The sequence below is a fragment of the Saccopteryx leptura genome, chromosome X (genome assembly GCF_036850995.1).
Source record: "Saccopteryx leptura isolate mSacLep1 chromosome X, mSacLep1_pri_phased_curated, whole genome shotgun sequence".
Taxonomy (NCBI): domain Eukaryota; kingdom Metazoa; phylum Chordata; class Mammalia; order Chiroptera; family Emballonuridae; genus Saccopteryx; species Saccopteryx leptura.
Window position 1 is genome coordinate 64,062,136 of NC_089516.1, and position 16,304 is coordinate 64,078,439.

A 16,304-nucleotide genomic window follows, 5' to 3' on the forward strand; every position below is an offset into this window, starting at 1 on the left:
TATTCTTTAAATATCAATTAAATCGATCTGATCCCATTTGTTGCTTAAAGTTACTGTTGCCTTGTTAATTTTTTTTGTCTGGAAGATCTATTCACTGATAACAGTGAGTTGTTAACATTCCATACTATGGCTGTATTGCTGTTAATCTCTCCCTTAATGTCCACCAAATTTTTCTTCATATATTCAAGTGCTTCTATGTTGGGTGCATATATGTTTACAGGGTTATATCCTCTTGTTGGATTGATCCTCTTTGTATTACATAGTATCCTTCTTTGTCTCTTGTTATGACCTAATTTTGAGGGTTTTTTTATCTGTCACAAGTGCAGCTAACCCAGATTTTTTATTATTATTAATGTGGAATATTTTTTCCATACCTTCACTTTCAGTCTCTGTGTAACTTTTTTTCAGCGGTGGGTGTCTTGTAGACAGCATATGTATGTGTCATGTTTTCTTAACCATTTAGTTACCCTGTCTTTTGATTGGAGTATTTTATTCATTCATATTTAAGATTATTATTAATAGGTACTTATTTAATACCATTTTGTTCTTTATAACTGTTCCTTTCTCTATTTCTTCTTCTTCTTAAAGCAGGCCCTTTAACATTTCTTGCAATACTGGTTTGGTGGCAATTAATTCCTTCAGTTTAGTTTAGTTTTTGTTTAAGAAGGTCTTTGTTTTGCCTTCAATTTTAAATGATAGCCTTGCTGGCTAGTGTAGTCTTGACTGTAGGATCTTGATTTTTATTACTTCGAATATTTCATGCCAGTCTCTCTGGACTGAATAGTTTCTGTTGAGAAATTAGCTCACAGACTTATGGGAGCTCCCTTGTAGATAACTTACTGTCTTTCTCTCGCAGCTTTTAAGAGTCTCTCTTTGTGTTTAACCTTTGCCATTTTAGTTATGATGTGTTCTGTTGTGGGCCTCCTTGGGTTCACCTTCATTGGAACTATGTGTGTTCCCTGTACTTGTGTGCTTTTTTTTCCTTCATCTGGTTATGGGAGTTTTCAGCTATCATTTCTTCAAACAGTTTCTCTAACTCCTGTTAATTCTCTTCTCATTCTGGCACTCTTCTTTTGATATGGATGTTGTAATGCTTGACGTTGTCCTGGAGGTCTCTTAGACTTTCCGCCATTTTCATATATATTTTTTGATGCTCTTCTTGGGGATGGTTCCTGTTATCTTGTCCTCTGAATTACTGATTTGATGCTCTGCTTCATATCACCTGCTACTCATTCCTTCTAGAGTATTCTTCATTTCAGATAATGTATTCTTCATTTCTGGTTGGTTCTTACTGAAGTCATCCATTCTTCCCCTAAGGCCCTTGAGCATCCTTATAACCATTGTTTTAAACTCTGCATCTGGCGTCTTGGTTGCTTCCATTTCATTTAATTTTTTCCCTGGGGATTTCTTTTGTTGTTTTACTTGATGCATATTTCTTCTTCTCTATATTTTGTCTATGTTTTTGTGGTTGTCTCTGTGTATTAGGTAGATATGCTATGACTCTCAAATTTGTTATGAAGGCTTTCTAGTATAGGTGCCTTGTGGATCTCAGTGACACAGTCTTCTAGATCTAGATCACCTGAGCTAGATGCTTCAGAAATGATTCTTGTGTGGGTTATATGCCCTCTCCTGTAGTAGTTGAGTCTTATGCTGTTGGCCCATTTGTTGGTGAAGTTAATCCTCAGGCTGGCTGATTATAAGGATAGACCTTATTCAGTGTGTATGAGTCACTGTTAAGGAGCTTCTCTACAAGGCAAAGTTGTTTACTGGAGTTCCCCTTTGTGTCATTTATGTGTCTAATTGGGTTGATCTCTGGTATGTTTTTCAGCCCACAGCTGGTTTTGTTTGTTTTGTGCTTTCTTGGTCAGGGGTGCAGTATAGGTCTATGTCATACATTGTGTCTAACCAACCTTGGGTTATTGTTTGGAGCTACCACACTATTCAATGTTTGTGGCTGCATCTACTGTACCTTGATGTGTGTGGGAAGACCCAGACTGTGTCCCAGGATAGGCTTCCTGTTGCTCTGAGCTTGGAGAAGATCAGTAAAAGTCCAAAGCTCCCTGGGGTTAGTGTCCACCTGTTGGCTTCTCTACCCTACTCTGAGGGTGCCTGGACTTCCTCCAGTCTAATGAAGAAAGGCTATAGAGTGGGCCCAAGCTGTCCATACCCCTCTGACTTCCTCAGGACATGAGCTCAGTAGGGCAGAGCAACTGGGTAAGGAAGATGAGTCCCCTACTTAGGGACAATGAGGTGAGGTGTTCAAGGGAGGAGAATTTGGCCCCTATTCTAGAGCTGTACCACTCAGTATCTGCTAAAGTCTCCAATTCTAGCTACCCTAGGAGGAGTTCATTACAGGTTTGGGTTGGGTACAGCCAGCTGTCCCTACTGCAGGAGCAAGCTCTGCAAAACAGAGCCACCAGGACTTGGGCAAACAGCTCATGAAAGCTTTTTGTTGTGGGTGGTAACAACTGGGCCATGGGAGAGCCATAACCTTTCCCTTAGCTCTGTAGCCACGCCTGCTAGAACCTTAGACTGGAACCTTTGAGGAGAATGCACTTTGGGTGTTTCATGTCTGAGAGATCAAGGCAGCCATCCTCTGGGGTTGGTGCCAGCCTTGAAAGGGGAGTGAGCTGCACACCTCCCTCTAGCTTCTCAGCCACTCCAGCAGAGACCCTGAGACCCTTCTGGGATGCTCCAAGGTGGTTGTGATGAAAGTCCCAACTCTGTGCTGTGTCCTCTTTCCCCTGGCAGATAAGTGCCTGGCCCAAATGGGCCAATGGGATTTTGGAATACAAATCAAGGCAGCCCTCTACTGAGGGAAGCACCAGCCCTCTGGCAGGGAGTAAGCTGCATGTCTTGTCTCCCTCAATCTCTTCATATGCTCACTGAAGGTCAGAGCTCTGAGCTGCACCAATTCCCCCTCCCCCCAGAACTGAACCCAGAAGGATAGCGCCAGCAGGATTTAGGAACACAAATCAAGGCAGTCCTCTGTTGGGGGTGGCACAGGCCTACAGGAGGGAAGTGATCTGAATGCCTCTCCCTCAGCTGCTCTGCCAGAGACCCTGACAAAGTAGTCTTCTGTTGGGGGTGGTGCTGGCCTTACCCAAAGGTGGGGGGAAAGATTGTGACCGATTCCAAAGCCATGCAATTCAATGACTGTCTGAGAGTTTGCCTATAGTTTCTCCAGAAAAGCAGTGCACCTCACGTCCCTATTGGCTGAAGTCAACAGTCCTTTCTGACAGACTGAAGCTTGGCAGGGTGGTGTCACCAGTATTTTGAGAACCGTGTCAGCACATTCCTCCAGCTAGTGCTGTAAGAATAAGAGTACTTGACCCTGGAAGATGATACCTGAGGGCAGTATGGGATGTTGATCACAACCAAGACCTCAGTAGTTGACCCTACAGATCTCTCTCAAGAGCCATTCCAACCAGATTTTTTTTTCTTAAATAACAACCATTTATTTCTCACAGTTCTAGAGGCTGAAAGTCCAGGATCAGGGTCAGATTTTTGGTCAGGGCCCTCTTCCTGATTTAAAGACCATTACCTTCTTCTTCTTCTTTTTTTTTTTAAATTATTGCATTTGGTCTTTTGGTGGTGATGATTCTGTGTATTTTCTCTGTCTGATGCTTTTTTTAATCTTATTTTTATTCATTTTAATGCAGTGACATTGATATATCAGGGTACATATGTTCTGAGAAAACATCTCCAGATTATTTTGACATTTGATTATACTGAATACCCCTCACCCAAAGTCAAATTGTCTTCCGTCACCTTCTATCTGGTTTTCTTTGTGCCTCTCCTCTCCCCTTACCCCTTCCTCTCTCTCCTTCCTCCCCCCACCCTGTTACCATCCCATTCTTGTCCATGTTTCTAAGTCTCATTTTTATGTCCCATCTATGTATGGGTTCATATATTTCTTAGTTTTTTCTGGTTTACTTATTTCACTCCATATAATGTTATCAAGGTCCATCCATGTTATTGTAAATGATCCGATGTCATCATTTCTTATGACTGAGTAGTATTCCATAGGGCAGGAGTCTCCAAACTTTTTACACAGGGGGCCAGTTCACTGTCCCTCAGACCATTGGAGGGCCGGACTATTAAAAAAACTATGAAGAAATCCCTATGCACACTGCACATATCTTATTTTAAAGTAAAAAAATAAATAAATAAATAAATAAAACAACAAAAAAAAAAAACCGGGAACAAATATAATATTTAAAATAAAGAACAAGTAAATTTTTTTTTCTTTTTTTCTTTTTTTTTCATTTTTCTGAAGCTGGAAACAGGGAGAGACAGTCAGACAGACTCCCGCATGCGCCCGACCGGGATCCACCCGGCACGCCCACCAGGGACGACGCTCTGCCCACCAGGGGGGCGATGCTCTGCCCATCCTGGGCGTCGCCATGTTGTGACCAGAGCCACTCTAGCGCCTGAGGCAGAGGCCACAGAGCCATCCCCAGCGCCCGGGCCATCTTTGCTCCAATGGAGCCTTGGCTGCAGGAGGGGAAGAGAGAGATAGAGAGGAAAGCGTGGCAGAGGGGTGGAGAAGCAAATGGGCGCTTCTCCTGTGTGCCCTGGCCGGGAATCGAACCCGGGTCCTCCGCACGCTAGGCCAACGCTCTACCACTGAGCCAACCGGCCAGGGCAAGAACAAGTAAATTTAAATCAACAAACTGACCAGTATTTCAATGGGAACTATGCTCCTCTCACTGACCACCAATGAAAGAGGTGCCCCTTCCGGAAGTGCGGCGGGGGCGGAATAAATGGCCTCAGGGGGCCACATGCAGCCCGCGGGTCGTAGTTTGGGGACCCCTGCCATAGTGTATATGTATCAAAGCTTTTTAATCCACTCGTCCTCTGATGGACACTTGGACTGTTTCCAGATATTCGCTATTGTGAACAATGCTGCCATAAACATGGAGGTGCATTTCTCTTTCTGGAACAGTTCTATGGTGTTCTTGGGGTATATTTCTAAAAGTGGAATAGCTGGGTCAAAAGGCAGTTTGATTTTTAATTTTTTAAGGAATCTCCATACTATTTTCCACAGAGGCTGCACCAGTCTGCATTCCCACCAGCAGTGCAGGAGGGTTCCCTTTTCTCCACATCCTCGCCAGCACTTATTCTGTGTTGTTTTTTTGATGAGTGCCATTCTGACTGGTGTGAGGTGATATCTCATTGTGGTTTTAATTTGCATTTCTCTAATGATTAGTGATGTTGAGCATTTTTTCATATGCCTATTGGCCATCTGATGTCCCCTTTGGAGAAGTGTCTATTCATTTCTTTTTCCCATTTTTGATTGGACTGTTTGTCTTTCTGGTGTTGAGATTTACAAGTTCTTTATAATTTTTTTCAAATTTTTTTATTTTATTTTTTTAATGGGGTGACATCAATAAATCAGGATACATATATTCAAAGATAACATGTCCAGGTTATCTTGTCGTTCAATTATGTTGCATACCCATCACCCAAAGTCAGATTGTCCTTTGTCACCTTCTATCTAGCTTTCTTTGTGCCCCTCCCCCCTCCTCCTTTCCCTTTCCCTCTCCCCCCTCCCCCCCCCCCGTAACCACCACACTCTTATCAATGTCTCTTAGTTTCACTTTTATGTCCCACCTACGTATGGAATAATGCAGTTCCTGTTTTTTTCTGATTTACTTATTTCACTTTGTATAATGTTATCAATATCCCACCTTTTTGCTGTAAATGTTCCGATGTCATCATTTCTTATGGCTGAGTAGTATTCCATAGTGTATATGTGCCACATCTTCTTTATCCAGTCATCTATTGACGGGCTTTTTGGTTGTTTCCATGTCCTGGCCACTGTGAACAATGCTGCAATGAACATGGGGCTGCATGTGTCTTTACATATCAATGTTTCTGAGTTTTGGGGGTATATACCCAGTAGAGGGATTGCTGGGTCATAAGGTAATTCTATTTTCAGTTTTTTGAGGAACCACCATACTTTCTTCCATAATGGTTGTACTACTTTACATTCCCACTAACAGTGTATGAGGGTTCCTTTTTCTCCACAGCCTCTCCAGCATTTGCTATTACCTGTCTTGTTAATAATAGCTAATCTAACAGGTGTGAGGTGGTATCTCATTGCAGTTTTGATTTGCATTTCTCTAATAACTAAAGAAGATGAGCATCTTTTCATATATCTGTTGGCCATTTGTATTTCTTCCTGGGAGAAGTGTCTGTTCATGTCCTCTTCCCATTTTTTTGTTGGATTGTTTGTTTGTTTGTTGTTGAGTTTTATGAGTTCTTTGTATATTTTGGATATTAGGCCCTTATCTGAGCTGTTGTTTGAGAATATCATTTCCCATTTAGTTGGCTGTCTGTTTATTTTCTTATCAGTTTCTCTTGCTGAGCAAAAACTTCTTAGTCTGATGTAGTCCCATTCATTAATTTTTGCCTTCACTTCTCTTGCCTTTGGAGTCAAATTCATAAAATGCTCTTTAAAACCCAGGTCCATGAGTTTAGTACCTATGTCTTCTTCTATGTACTTTATTGTTTCAGGTCTATGTTTAGATCTTTGATCCATATAAGTTTTGTTATTAACCCCTTATCAGACATACTGTCAAATATGTTCTCCCATTGTGTAGTTTGTTTTTTATTATTCTGATCTTAATGTCTTTGGCTGTGCAAAAGCTTTTTAGTTTGATATAGTCCCATTTGTTTATCCTGTCTTTTATTTCACTTGCCTGTGGAGATAAATCAGCAAATATATTGCTGCGAGAGATGTCGGAGAGCTTACTGCCTATGTTTTCTTCTAAGATGCTTATGGTTTCATGAATTACATTTAAGTCTTTATTCCATTTTGGGTTGATTTTTGTGAATGGTGTAAGTTGGTGGTCTAGTTTCATTTTTTTGCAGGTAACTGTCCAATTTTCCCAACACCATTTATTAAAGAGGCTGTCTTTACTCCATTGTATGCCCTTACCTCCTTTGTCAAATATCAGTTGTCCATAGAGCTGTGGGTTTATTTCTGGGTTCTCCGTTCTGTTCCATTGAACTATGTCCCTCTTCTTATGCCAGTATCAGGCTGTTTTGAGTACAATGGCCTTGTAGTATAGCTTGGTATCAGGAAGTGTGATACCTCCCCGTTTATTCTTCTTTTTTAAGATTGCTAAGGCTATTCGTGTTCTCCTTTGATTCCATATAAATTTTTGGAATATGTGATCTATTTCTTTAAAGTATGTCATTGGTATTTTAATTGGTATTGCATTGAATTTATAAATTGCTTTGGGTAATATAGACATTTTAATGATGTTTATGCTTCCTAACCATGAGCACAGTATATGCCTCTACTTGTTTGTATCTTCCCTGATTTCTTTTATCAATGTTTTATAATTTTCCGAGTGCAAGTATTTAATTTCCCTGGTTAAATTTATTCCTAGGTACTTTATTTTTTTGGTTGCAATGGTGAAGGGGATTGCTTTCTTAAATTCTCTTTCTGACAGTTCATTGTTAGTGTATAAAAATGCCTCTCATTTCTGAGTATTGATTTTATATCCTGCCACCTTGCTAAATTCATTTATCAGGTCTAGTAGTTTTTTAACTGAGACTTTGTGGTTTTCTATATACAATATCATATCATCTGCAAATAGTGATAGTTTTACTTCTTCTTTTCCAACTTGAATGCCTTTTATTTCTTCTTCTTGTCTGATTGCTGTGGCTAGGACTTCCAGAACTATGTTGAATAAGAGTGGTGAAAGGGGGGCACCCTTGCCTTATTCCTGATCTTAAGGAGATTGCTTTTAATTTTTGCTCATTGAGTATGATGTTGGCTGTGAGTTTGTCATAGATGGCCTTTATCATGTTGAAGTATGTTCCCTGTATTCCCACTTTGCTGAGAGTTTTGATCATGAATGGGTGCTGGATTTTATCAAATGCTTTTTCTGTATCTATTGAAATTATCATGTGGTTTTTCTCCTACCTATTGTTTATGTGATGAATCACATTGATTGATTTGCAAATATTGTTCCAGCCTTGCCTCCCCAGAATAAATCCCACTTGATCATGGTGTATGATTTTTTCTATATATTGTTGGATCCGGTTTGCTAATACTTTGTTGAGGAATTTAGGTTCTGTATTCATCAGGGATATTGGCCTATAATTTTCTTTCTTTGTGCTGTCTTTGTCTGGTTTTGGAATCAGAATTATGCTCACCTCATAAAAGGAGCTTGGAAGTCTTCCTTCTTCTTGAATTTTTTGAGACAGCTTGAGAAGGTTAGGAGTTAGTTCTTTGAATATTTGGTAGAATGCACTTGTGAAGCCATCTGGCCCAGGACTTTTCTTTGTTGGGAGTTTTTTGATAACTGTTTCAATCTCATTTGGTGTAATCGGTCTGTTTAGGTTTTCTGATTCTTCCAGATTGATTTTTGGAAGATTGTAATTTTCAAGGAATTTGTCCATTTTATCTAGGTTGTCTAGTTTTTTGGCATACAGTTCTTCATAGTATTTTCTTACAATATTTTGTATTTCTGTTGTGTCAGTTGTTATTTCTCCACTCTCATTTCTAATTTTATTTATTTGAGTCCTCTCTTTTATTCTTGGTGAATCTAGTTAAAGGTTCATTGATCTTGTTTACCTTTTGAAAGAACCAGCTTCTAGTTTCATTGATTCTCTGTATTGTTTCTTTAGCCTCTATGTCATTTATTTCTGCTCTGATCTTTATTATTTCCTTCCTTCTACTACATTTGAGCTTTACTTGCTGTTCTTTTTCTAATTCTTTTAGATGCAGGGCCAAGTTGTTTATTTGAGCTTTTTCTAGTTTCTTAAAGAGTGCCTGTATTGCTATGAGCTTCCCTCTGAGTACTGCTTTTGCTGTGTTCCATAAATTTTGAGTTGTTGTATGCTCATTATCATTTGTTTCTAGGAATTTTTTTATTTCTTCTTTGATATCATTCTTAATCCACTCATTATTTAACAACCTGCTATTTAGTTTCCATGTGTTTGAGAAGTTTTGAGCTTTTTTGTTGTGATTGATTTCCAGTTTCATGTCATTGTGATCAGAGAAAGTGCTTGATATGATTTCAATCTTCTTAAATTTGTTGAGACCACTTTTGTGCCCTAACATGTGGCCTATCCTAGAGAATGTACCATGAGCACTTGAAAAGAATGTATATTCTGCTGCTTTAGGGTGAAAGGTTCTGAAGATGTCTATTAAATCGAGTTGATCTACTGTGTTCTTTAAGTCTGCTGTTTCTTTCTTAATTTTCTTTCTTGAGGATCTATCTAGTGATGTTAGTGCGGTATTAAAATCTCCTACTATTAAAGTATTGCTGTTGATCTCACTCTTCATATCCATCAATGTCTGCTTTATATATTTAGGTGCTCCTATATTAGGTGCGTAGATATTTTAATAGTTATATCTTCCTGTTGGATTGCTCCCTTTATCATGATGTAGTGGCCTTCTTTATCTCTTACTATATTCTTTGTTTCAAAGTCCATTTTGTCTGATATAAGTATTGCTACCCCAGCTTTGTTTTCATTTCCATTTGCTTGAAATGTTTTTTTCTATCCTTTTACCTTTATTCTATGTACGTTTTTTGTTTTAAGGTGTGTCTCTTGTAGACAGCATATGTACAGGTCCTGTTTTCTTATCCATTCAGCTACCCTATGTCTTTTGATTGGATCATTTAAGCCATTTATATTTAAGGTTATTATTGATATGTAGGTGTTTATTGCCATTTTATTCTTTAAAGCTGTATTCCTCTTTTTCTATATTCTTTTCCTACTTTGATCTTTTTACACCATGCCCCTTAACATTTCCTGCAGCATTGGTTTGGTTGTAATGAATTCCTTGAGTTTTTTTTTTTTTTTTTTGTCTGGGAAGCTTTTTATTTCTCCTTCAATTTTAAATGATAGCCTTGCTGGATAAAGTAGTCTTGGTTGTAGGTTCTTGTTCTGCATTACTTTGAATATTTGTTGCCATTCCCTTCTGGCCCCAAGTGTTTCTGTTGAGAAGTCAGATGTCATCTTTATGGGGGCTCCTTTGTAGGTGATAGCCTTTTTTTCTCTCGCAGCTTATAGTATTTCTCTTTATCACTTAGCTTTGGTATTTTAATTATGATGTGTCTTGGTGTACATTTCTTTGGGTTTCTCTTTAATGGAGTTCCCTGTGCTTCTTGAACTTGTGAGAGTTTCTCCTGCCTTAATTGAGGGAAGTTTTCAGCTATGATATGATTGAACAAAGTCTCTATCCCTTGTTCTTTCTCTTCTTCAGGAACCTCTATCATGTGGATGTTATTTCTCTTTATGTTGTCACAGAGCTCTCTAAGAGTTTCTTCAGACTTTTTGAGTCTTTTCTTTTTTCTTCTCTGCTTTCATGCCTTCATTCCAGTTGTCCTCCAACTCGTTGATCAATCCTCAGCTCTATCCATCCTGTTTTTAATTCCTTCCATTGTGGTCTTCATTTCTGATATTGTATTTGTCATCTCTGACTGATTCTTTTTAAATATTTCAATATCCTTTTTTATACTTGCTATTTCTTTATTTAGGTGTTCGTAATGACCATCCATTGTTGTTCTAAGATCCTTAAGCACCCTTACAATCATTATTTTGAACTCCGCGTCTGGAAGTTTGGCTATTTCTATATCACTCAGTTCTTGCACTTCTCTGTCTTCTCATTATATCTGTGTGTTTTGTTTGTAGAGCTGGTTGAGTCTATGGTTGGTGTTGTCTGCCTCTAGTTTTCAATTGTGTTATTTCTAGGTCTTCTTGGGTTGGCATCAGCTATTATTTGTAATCTACTTTGGGATTTGGGCCACTTTGCAGTCTTTTTTTTTTTTTTCTGAAGCTGGAAATGGGAGAGACAGTCAGACAGATTCCCACATGCGCCCGACCGGGATCCACCTGGCACGCCCACCAGGGGCGATGCTCTGCCCACCAGGGGGCGATGCTCTGCCCCTCCCGGGTGTCGCTCTGCCGTGACCAGAGCCACTCTAGCGCCTGGGGCAGAGGCCAAGGAGCCATCCCCAGTGCCCGGGCCATCTTTGCTCCAATGAAGCCTTGGCTGCGGGAGGGGAAGAGAGAGACAGAGAGGAAGGGGGGGTGGAGAAGCAAATGGGCACTTCTCCTATGTGCTCTGGCCAGAAATCGGACCCGGGTCCCCCACACATCAGGCCGACGCTCTACCGCTGAGCCAACTGGCCAGGGCCCCGCTTTGCAGTCTTAATTTGTTTGTTTTCTTAACAGGTGATTGTCTTTTTTGCTGATCTCAGCAGGGGGCTCATTTAAACTGTATATAGGAATGCGGTGGGTGTAACCTGAGCTCTGCCAGTTAATCTCTCTGACGGCGGGTTTCTTTTGTAGCTTCAGTAGGGGTAGGTGTATCTCAGATCTCCATGGAGATCTGAGTTTCTGCCCCTGCTCCCTACTTCTTGTTTTCAACTGTGTCTTGTGCTGATTGGAACTGGAGAGGATGTCTGGAGATCTGTGACTTGGAAGCACTTTGTCTTCTCTTTTGTGGAAAGATCAGCTCCTCCTTCAGCTATGGCCACCTCCAGCACTGAATGAGTTAGCTTTTCAGGTCGTCTCCTGCATTCCTCTGCCCCTCACCGTCTGTTTCTCTCTCTTCCCTTTCTTCTTGGAAGACAAGCTGGCCCTTTCAACACCCCTCATTCCCTGGTCACCAGGCAAGTGGCTGTGAGCAGTATTTACTGCTCTTTGCCTTGGAGTGAGATTCCTTCTGGGCTGTCAGCTTCACCCCCCCACTCCTGTTCCTGTAAGCAGAGGAGATTCAGGCGCTCTCTACCAGGTTTGTTGTGGCTTCTTCTTTGCTCTTTGGTTTTTGAGAGCTGTTCTTGTAGTCGAGATTTGGTTTTTCATGCTGATTGTTCATAAATTAGTTTATAATCCAGTTCAGTGGTGTGAGCTGGGAGTCTGTGCATCTACCTACTCTGCTGCCATCTTCAGGTCCCCTATCTGTTTGATCCTATCCAGATCTTATCTTTAGGAATCCCATATGACCTGAGTCACCTTCTCTATACTAGAGCCTTTGGGTGAGTGCCAATAGCAAACTCCTCTCCTTTGGCAATTTAGTAAAGCACCTTTAATTCCAGTAGACTCCCTCCTCTTTCCAGCCAACAGAATCCCCACTGTTTTTTGATGCCAGGTGCTTTTCAGCTTCTCTTCCTGGCCATGGTGCTGTGGTTTGGGGGTCATGGCATGGGTTTGGGAACTTTTGCAGCTGAGATATCCCTCCAGCTTCTCAGCCACTGCACCTGAGTGTAGGAGCCAGCCCTCTCTACATCTTTGGCCTTCTTACCAGTCTCTGTATAGTTTCTTGTATAAATCTGTGTTAAGCTGCCCTTCAGTTGGTCATTGAGGTTGATTGCTCAACAATTTATCTGTAAATCTGGTTTGGAATTGGCAGATGTGTATAGCCTCTACCTACTCCAAAGCCATTTGGATTTCCTTGCCCCATTTTATATATTTTGATGCTATTGTGAAGGATAGTTTTTAAAAATTCTTCAGATGTTTTGTTGTTAGTATACAGAAACACCACTGACTTCTGTATGCTGGTTTAATATCCTGCAAATGTACTGTATTTGTTGATTAGTGTTTTGTTTGAACCTTTAGGGTTTTGTATATATAAGATCATTCCACCTGTAAATAATTACAATTTTAATACCTTTACATTTTGGATGCGTTTTATTTCTTTGTCTTGCCTAACTGCTCTGGCCAGCACCTCTAGCACTATGTTGAACAAGAGTGGTAAGAATAGGCACACTTTTCTTGTCCCTAATCTTAAAGAAAAAGCTTTCAGTGTTTCACTGTTGAGTATAATGTTAGGTATGGATTTGTCATATATGGCCTTTATTGTGTAAGGTATGTTCTTTCTATATTGAATTTGTTGAGGATTCTTATCATGAAAAGATGGCTACAACCTTCATCCTCACTGTCTCTGGGACAATAAGGGAGGCAAAGAACAACTCAGAGGCCCCTCGAAATAAATAATATATTGTGTTTTATATTCTGTTGACCATATTTTAAATGTTGTGTGAAGTGATATTATACTGAGGAGCACAGTGTATATATATATATATATATATATATATATATATATATATATATATATTTTTTTTTTTTTTTTTAATGCTAAAATTGACCTCTCCTTGTTTGCTACTTACAGGCAGCCCTGGAAGCATTAGATGAACTGGATCTGTTTGGTGTGAAAGGTGGTCCCCAATCAGTTATTCATGTCCTTGCTGATGAAGTACAACACTGCCAAGTAAGAATAAATGGAGCACATTACAGAAAATTTTATTCTTAACTAGATTTAGATTTAGTATTACGTTAGAATAAGGTGACCTGATTGAGACTACATGTTCTTATTTATTACCATGTGCCAAAAATGTTTAATCTAACATCCTATACTGGGATAGACCTGATACAGCATTAGCTGTAACATACATTATCATCCTTTTCTGCCACTCAGGATTATAAAGGTATCCATCATAGTATGTGAAATTCTTTACTGTTGTCACATCAAGTCTATGAATTATGTTCCTGAGTATGTCATTTTCTAAATATAGCAAGACAGCAAGAGGTGATCAACATTGAATGTTATTGATATTGGCTCTGAAGCATTCTCTTGTCCCAAGTTGGCTTGAGGGTTAAATGTTTGGACTTTAGACTGTTTAAATAGTAAAAATCTTCAGTTTTGTTTAAGATTACTCTGTATATTGAAAGATCAAGGTTCTTCTCATTGGCAAAATGATTTTTCTTCTTCAAACCCTGAACAGACACTCATAGTGTTATAGTGAATATAAAACTCATCTTCTAACTGTAAGAACACAAAATTTTTCATGGAAAAGATAAATATCAAGAATATATGAGCTGAGCCTTCTATTTCCTACTTCTCAGCAACTCTATTTACTCTTATATTTATGCTTAAATAGTTGCTATTCTGTATCCACTGGCAACTGCTTAAGAGTCAGGATTAGAAAACATTGAAAGGAAGATTGAGATAAGGGGTAACATATAAATAGCTATTTTTAAAGCCTTCATTATTGAATAATGTTTAGATTTTTTTACATAAATCTTTTGAAGTAAAATCTGTTAGTTTTATAATCCTGAGTTATTCACTAATGTGCCACATTTGATTTTCTTTCTCTTAGTCTATCCTTAATTCAATACTTCCCCGGGCTTCAACATCTAAAGAGGTTGATGCTAGTCTACTTTCAGTTATTTCCTTCCCAGCATTTGCAGTAGAGGATAATCAATTGGTAGAAGTCACAAAACAGGAAATCATCACCAAACTTCAGGTATGTCTATATGTGCCTTTCTTTTCTTTAGGGCTGTTACTTTAAAGGAAAATTATTATCTTTTGTTGCCTTGAGTATGACCTGTGCTAGTGAGTTAACCAAGTGATCAGGGTTAATAGCACCAGTAATAAGGCATATTGACATCATGTAATCCTGATACCGTACAATGAAAAGTACACAGCACCTGTGACATCTTTCTCAATAATGCATAACCTCAATCTAATCAGGAAAAAACATCAGACAAAAAGAAATTGAGAAACATTCTACAAAATGACTGACACACATTACAAAAGTGCCAAGGTGACACTTTTAAAAAATTTAGACAATTAAATTTAACAGGGAGACATTATTGGTAACCAGAGTACATAGATTTAGAGAAAACATCTCCACATCATTGGACAGTCGATTATGTTGTATACCCGTCACCCAAAGTCGAATCAGCCTCCGTAACCTTTTATTTATTTCTCTTTATGCTCCTCCTTCATCCCCACCCCCTTCCCTCTCCTCCTTTCCCCTCCCCCTGGTAACCAGTGCACTCTTATCAATGTCCATGAGAAAGTGACCCTTTTTAAACATGGAAAGACTGAGGAACTGTCACAGATCAAAAGAGACTAAGGTGACATGACAATTAAACGCAGTGGGATCCTGGCCCCAGATGGGCAGAGTATCACCCCATAGTGGGCTTGCTAGGTGGATCCTGGTTGGGGCACATGCAGGAGTCTGTCTGTCTCTCTGCCTCTCACTGAATAAAAAAATGTTCTATAATTTTGTAAGATAGTTAATATAAGGGGGAAGCAGTTGAAGGCTATATTGAATCTGCACTGTTCTTGCAACTCTTCTTTAAGTCTCAAACTATCTCAAAAAATTTAAAATATCTTTTTAAAAAAATGCCTTGGGTCTCTTATGAGCTGTGCAGGCAGAAATGCATAGATTAATAATTGGGCTATCACACATTTACCCTATGCTGGAAAGCCATGGAGAGAATAATATTAGAAACTCTTCTTTAGGGAATAGCCTGTAACTTAGCCCTCCCTTGAAATCACACTGCTGAAATCAGTTTCTGCTGCTGGGCTGTTATCAGGGTTTTGTTGTTATTATTATTATTATTATTATTATTTTCATTATTGTGTCTGTATTGGTGATAGTTAGGCACATATAGCTGTTGCAAGTGATGTATTTCTTCTTTTAATTTCACTTATATGTGGAATATAATGAACAAAATAAACAAACAAGAAAGAAACAGATTTATAGATAAAGAGAACAGACTGAAATCATACGATAGTTGTCTTTCTTGGACTGATTTATTTCTTACCATAATACTCTCCAGGTCTGTTCATGCTGTTACAAATGGTAATATTTAATTATTTTTTATGGCCACATAATATTCCATTTTGTAAATTTACCACAGCTCTTTTGTCCACTCATCTATTGGTGGGCACTTGGGTTACTTCCATGTCTTAGCTATTGTAAATAACACTGCAGTGAACACAAGGGTGCATACATTCTTCTGAATTAGTGTTTTGAGTTTCTTTGGATATATTCAGAAGTGGAATCCCAAGGTCATGTGGAATACCACTTCTAATTTTTTGAAGAACCTTCATATGTGTTTTTTTTTGTTTTTGTTTTTTTATAGCGGCTGCACCAATCTGCATTCCTCCAGCAGTGCAGGATTGTTCCCTTTTCTCCACACCCTCGCCAGCACTTGTTATGTGTTGATTTGTTAATGAGTGCCATTCTGACAGGGGGGAGGTGGTATCTCATTGTGGTTTTAATTTGCATTTCTCTGATGATTAGTGATGTTGAGCATCTTTTCATGTCTATTGGCCATCTGTAAGTCCTTTGGAGAAGTGTCTATTCAGGTCCTTTGCCCATTATTCAATTGGATTGTTTGTCATTTTTCTGGTGTTGAGTCATATGAGTTCTTTATATATTTTGGATATTAATCCCTTATCTGATATATCATTGGCAAATATATTCTCTCATTCAGTGCATTGTCTTTTCATTTTGTTGATGGTTTCCTTTACT

The 16,304-nt window shown here is 39.1% G+C and overlaps 1 protein-coding gene across 5 annotated transcripts in view; it reads left to right on the forward strand.

Annotated features, from left to right (window-relative positions):
• The window catches only part of PHKA1 (phosphorylase kinase regulatory subunit alpha 1), a 158,884-nt gene that overhangs the window by 59,220 nt on the left and 83,360 nt on the right, over nt 1-16,304 (forward strand). For all 5 annotated transcript variants that reach the window (XM_066356844.1, XM_066356845.1, XM_066356847.1 and 2 more), the window contains 2 exons: nt 13,145-13,243; nt 14,133-14,279. In XM_066356844.1, coding sequence (XP_066212941.1) covers nt 13,145-13,243; nt 14,133-14,279 — 246 coding nt within the window. The remainder of the gene's footprint in view (nt 1-13,144; nt 13,244-14,132; nt 14,280-16,304) is intronic.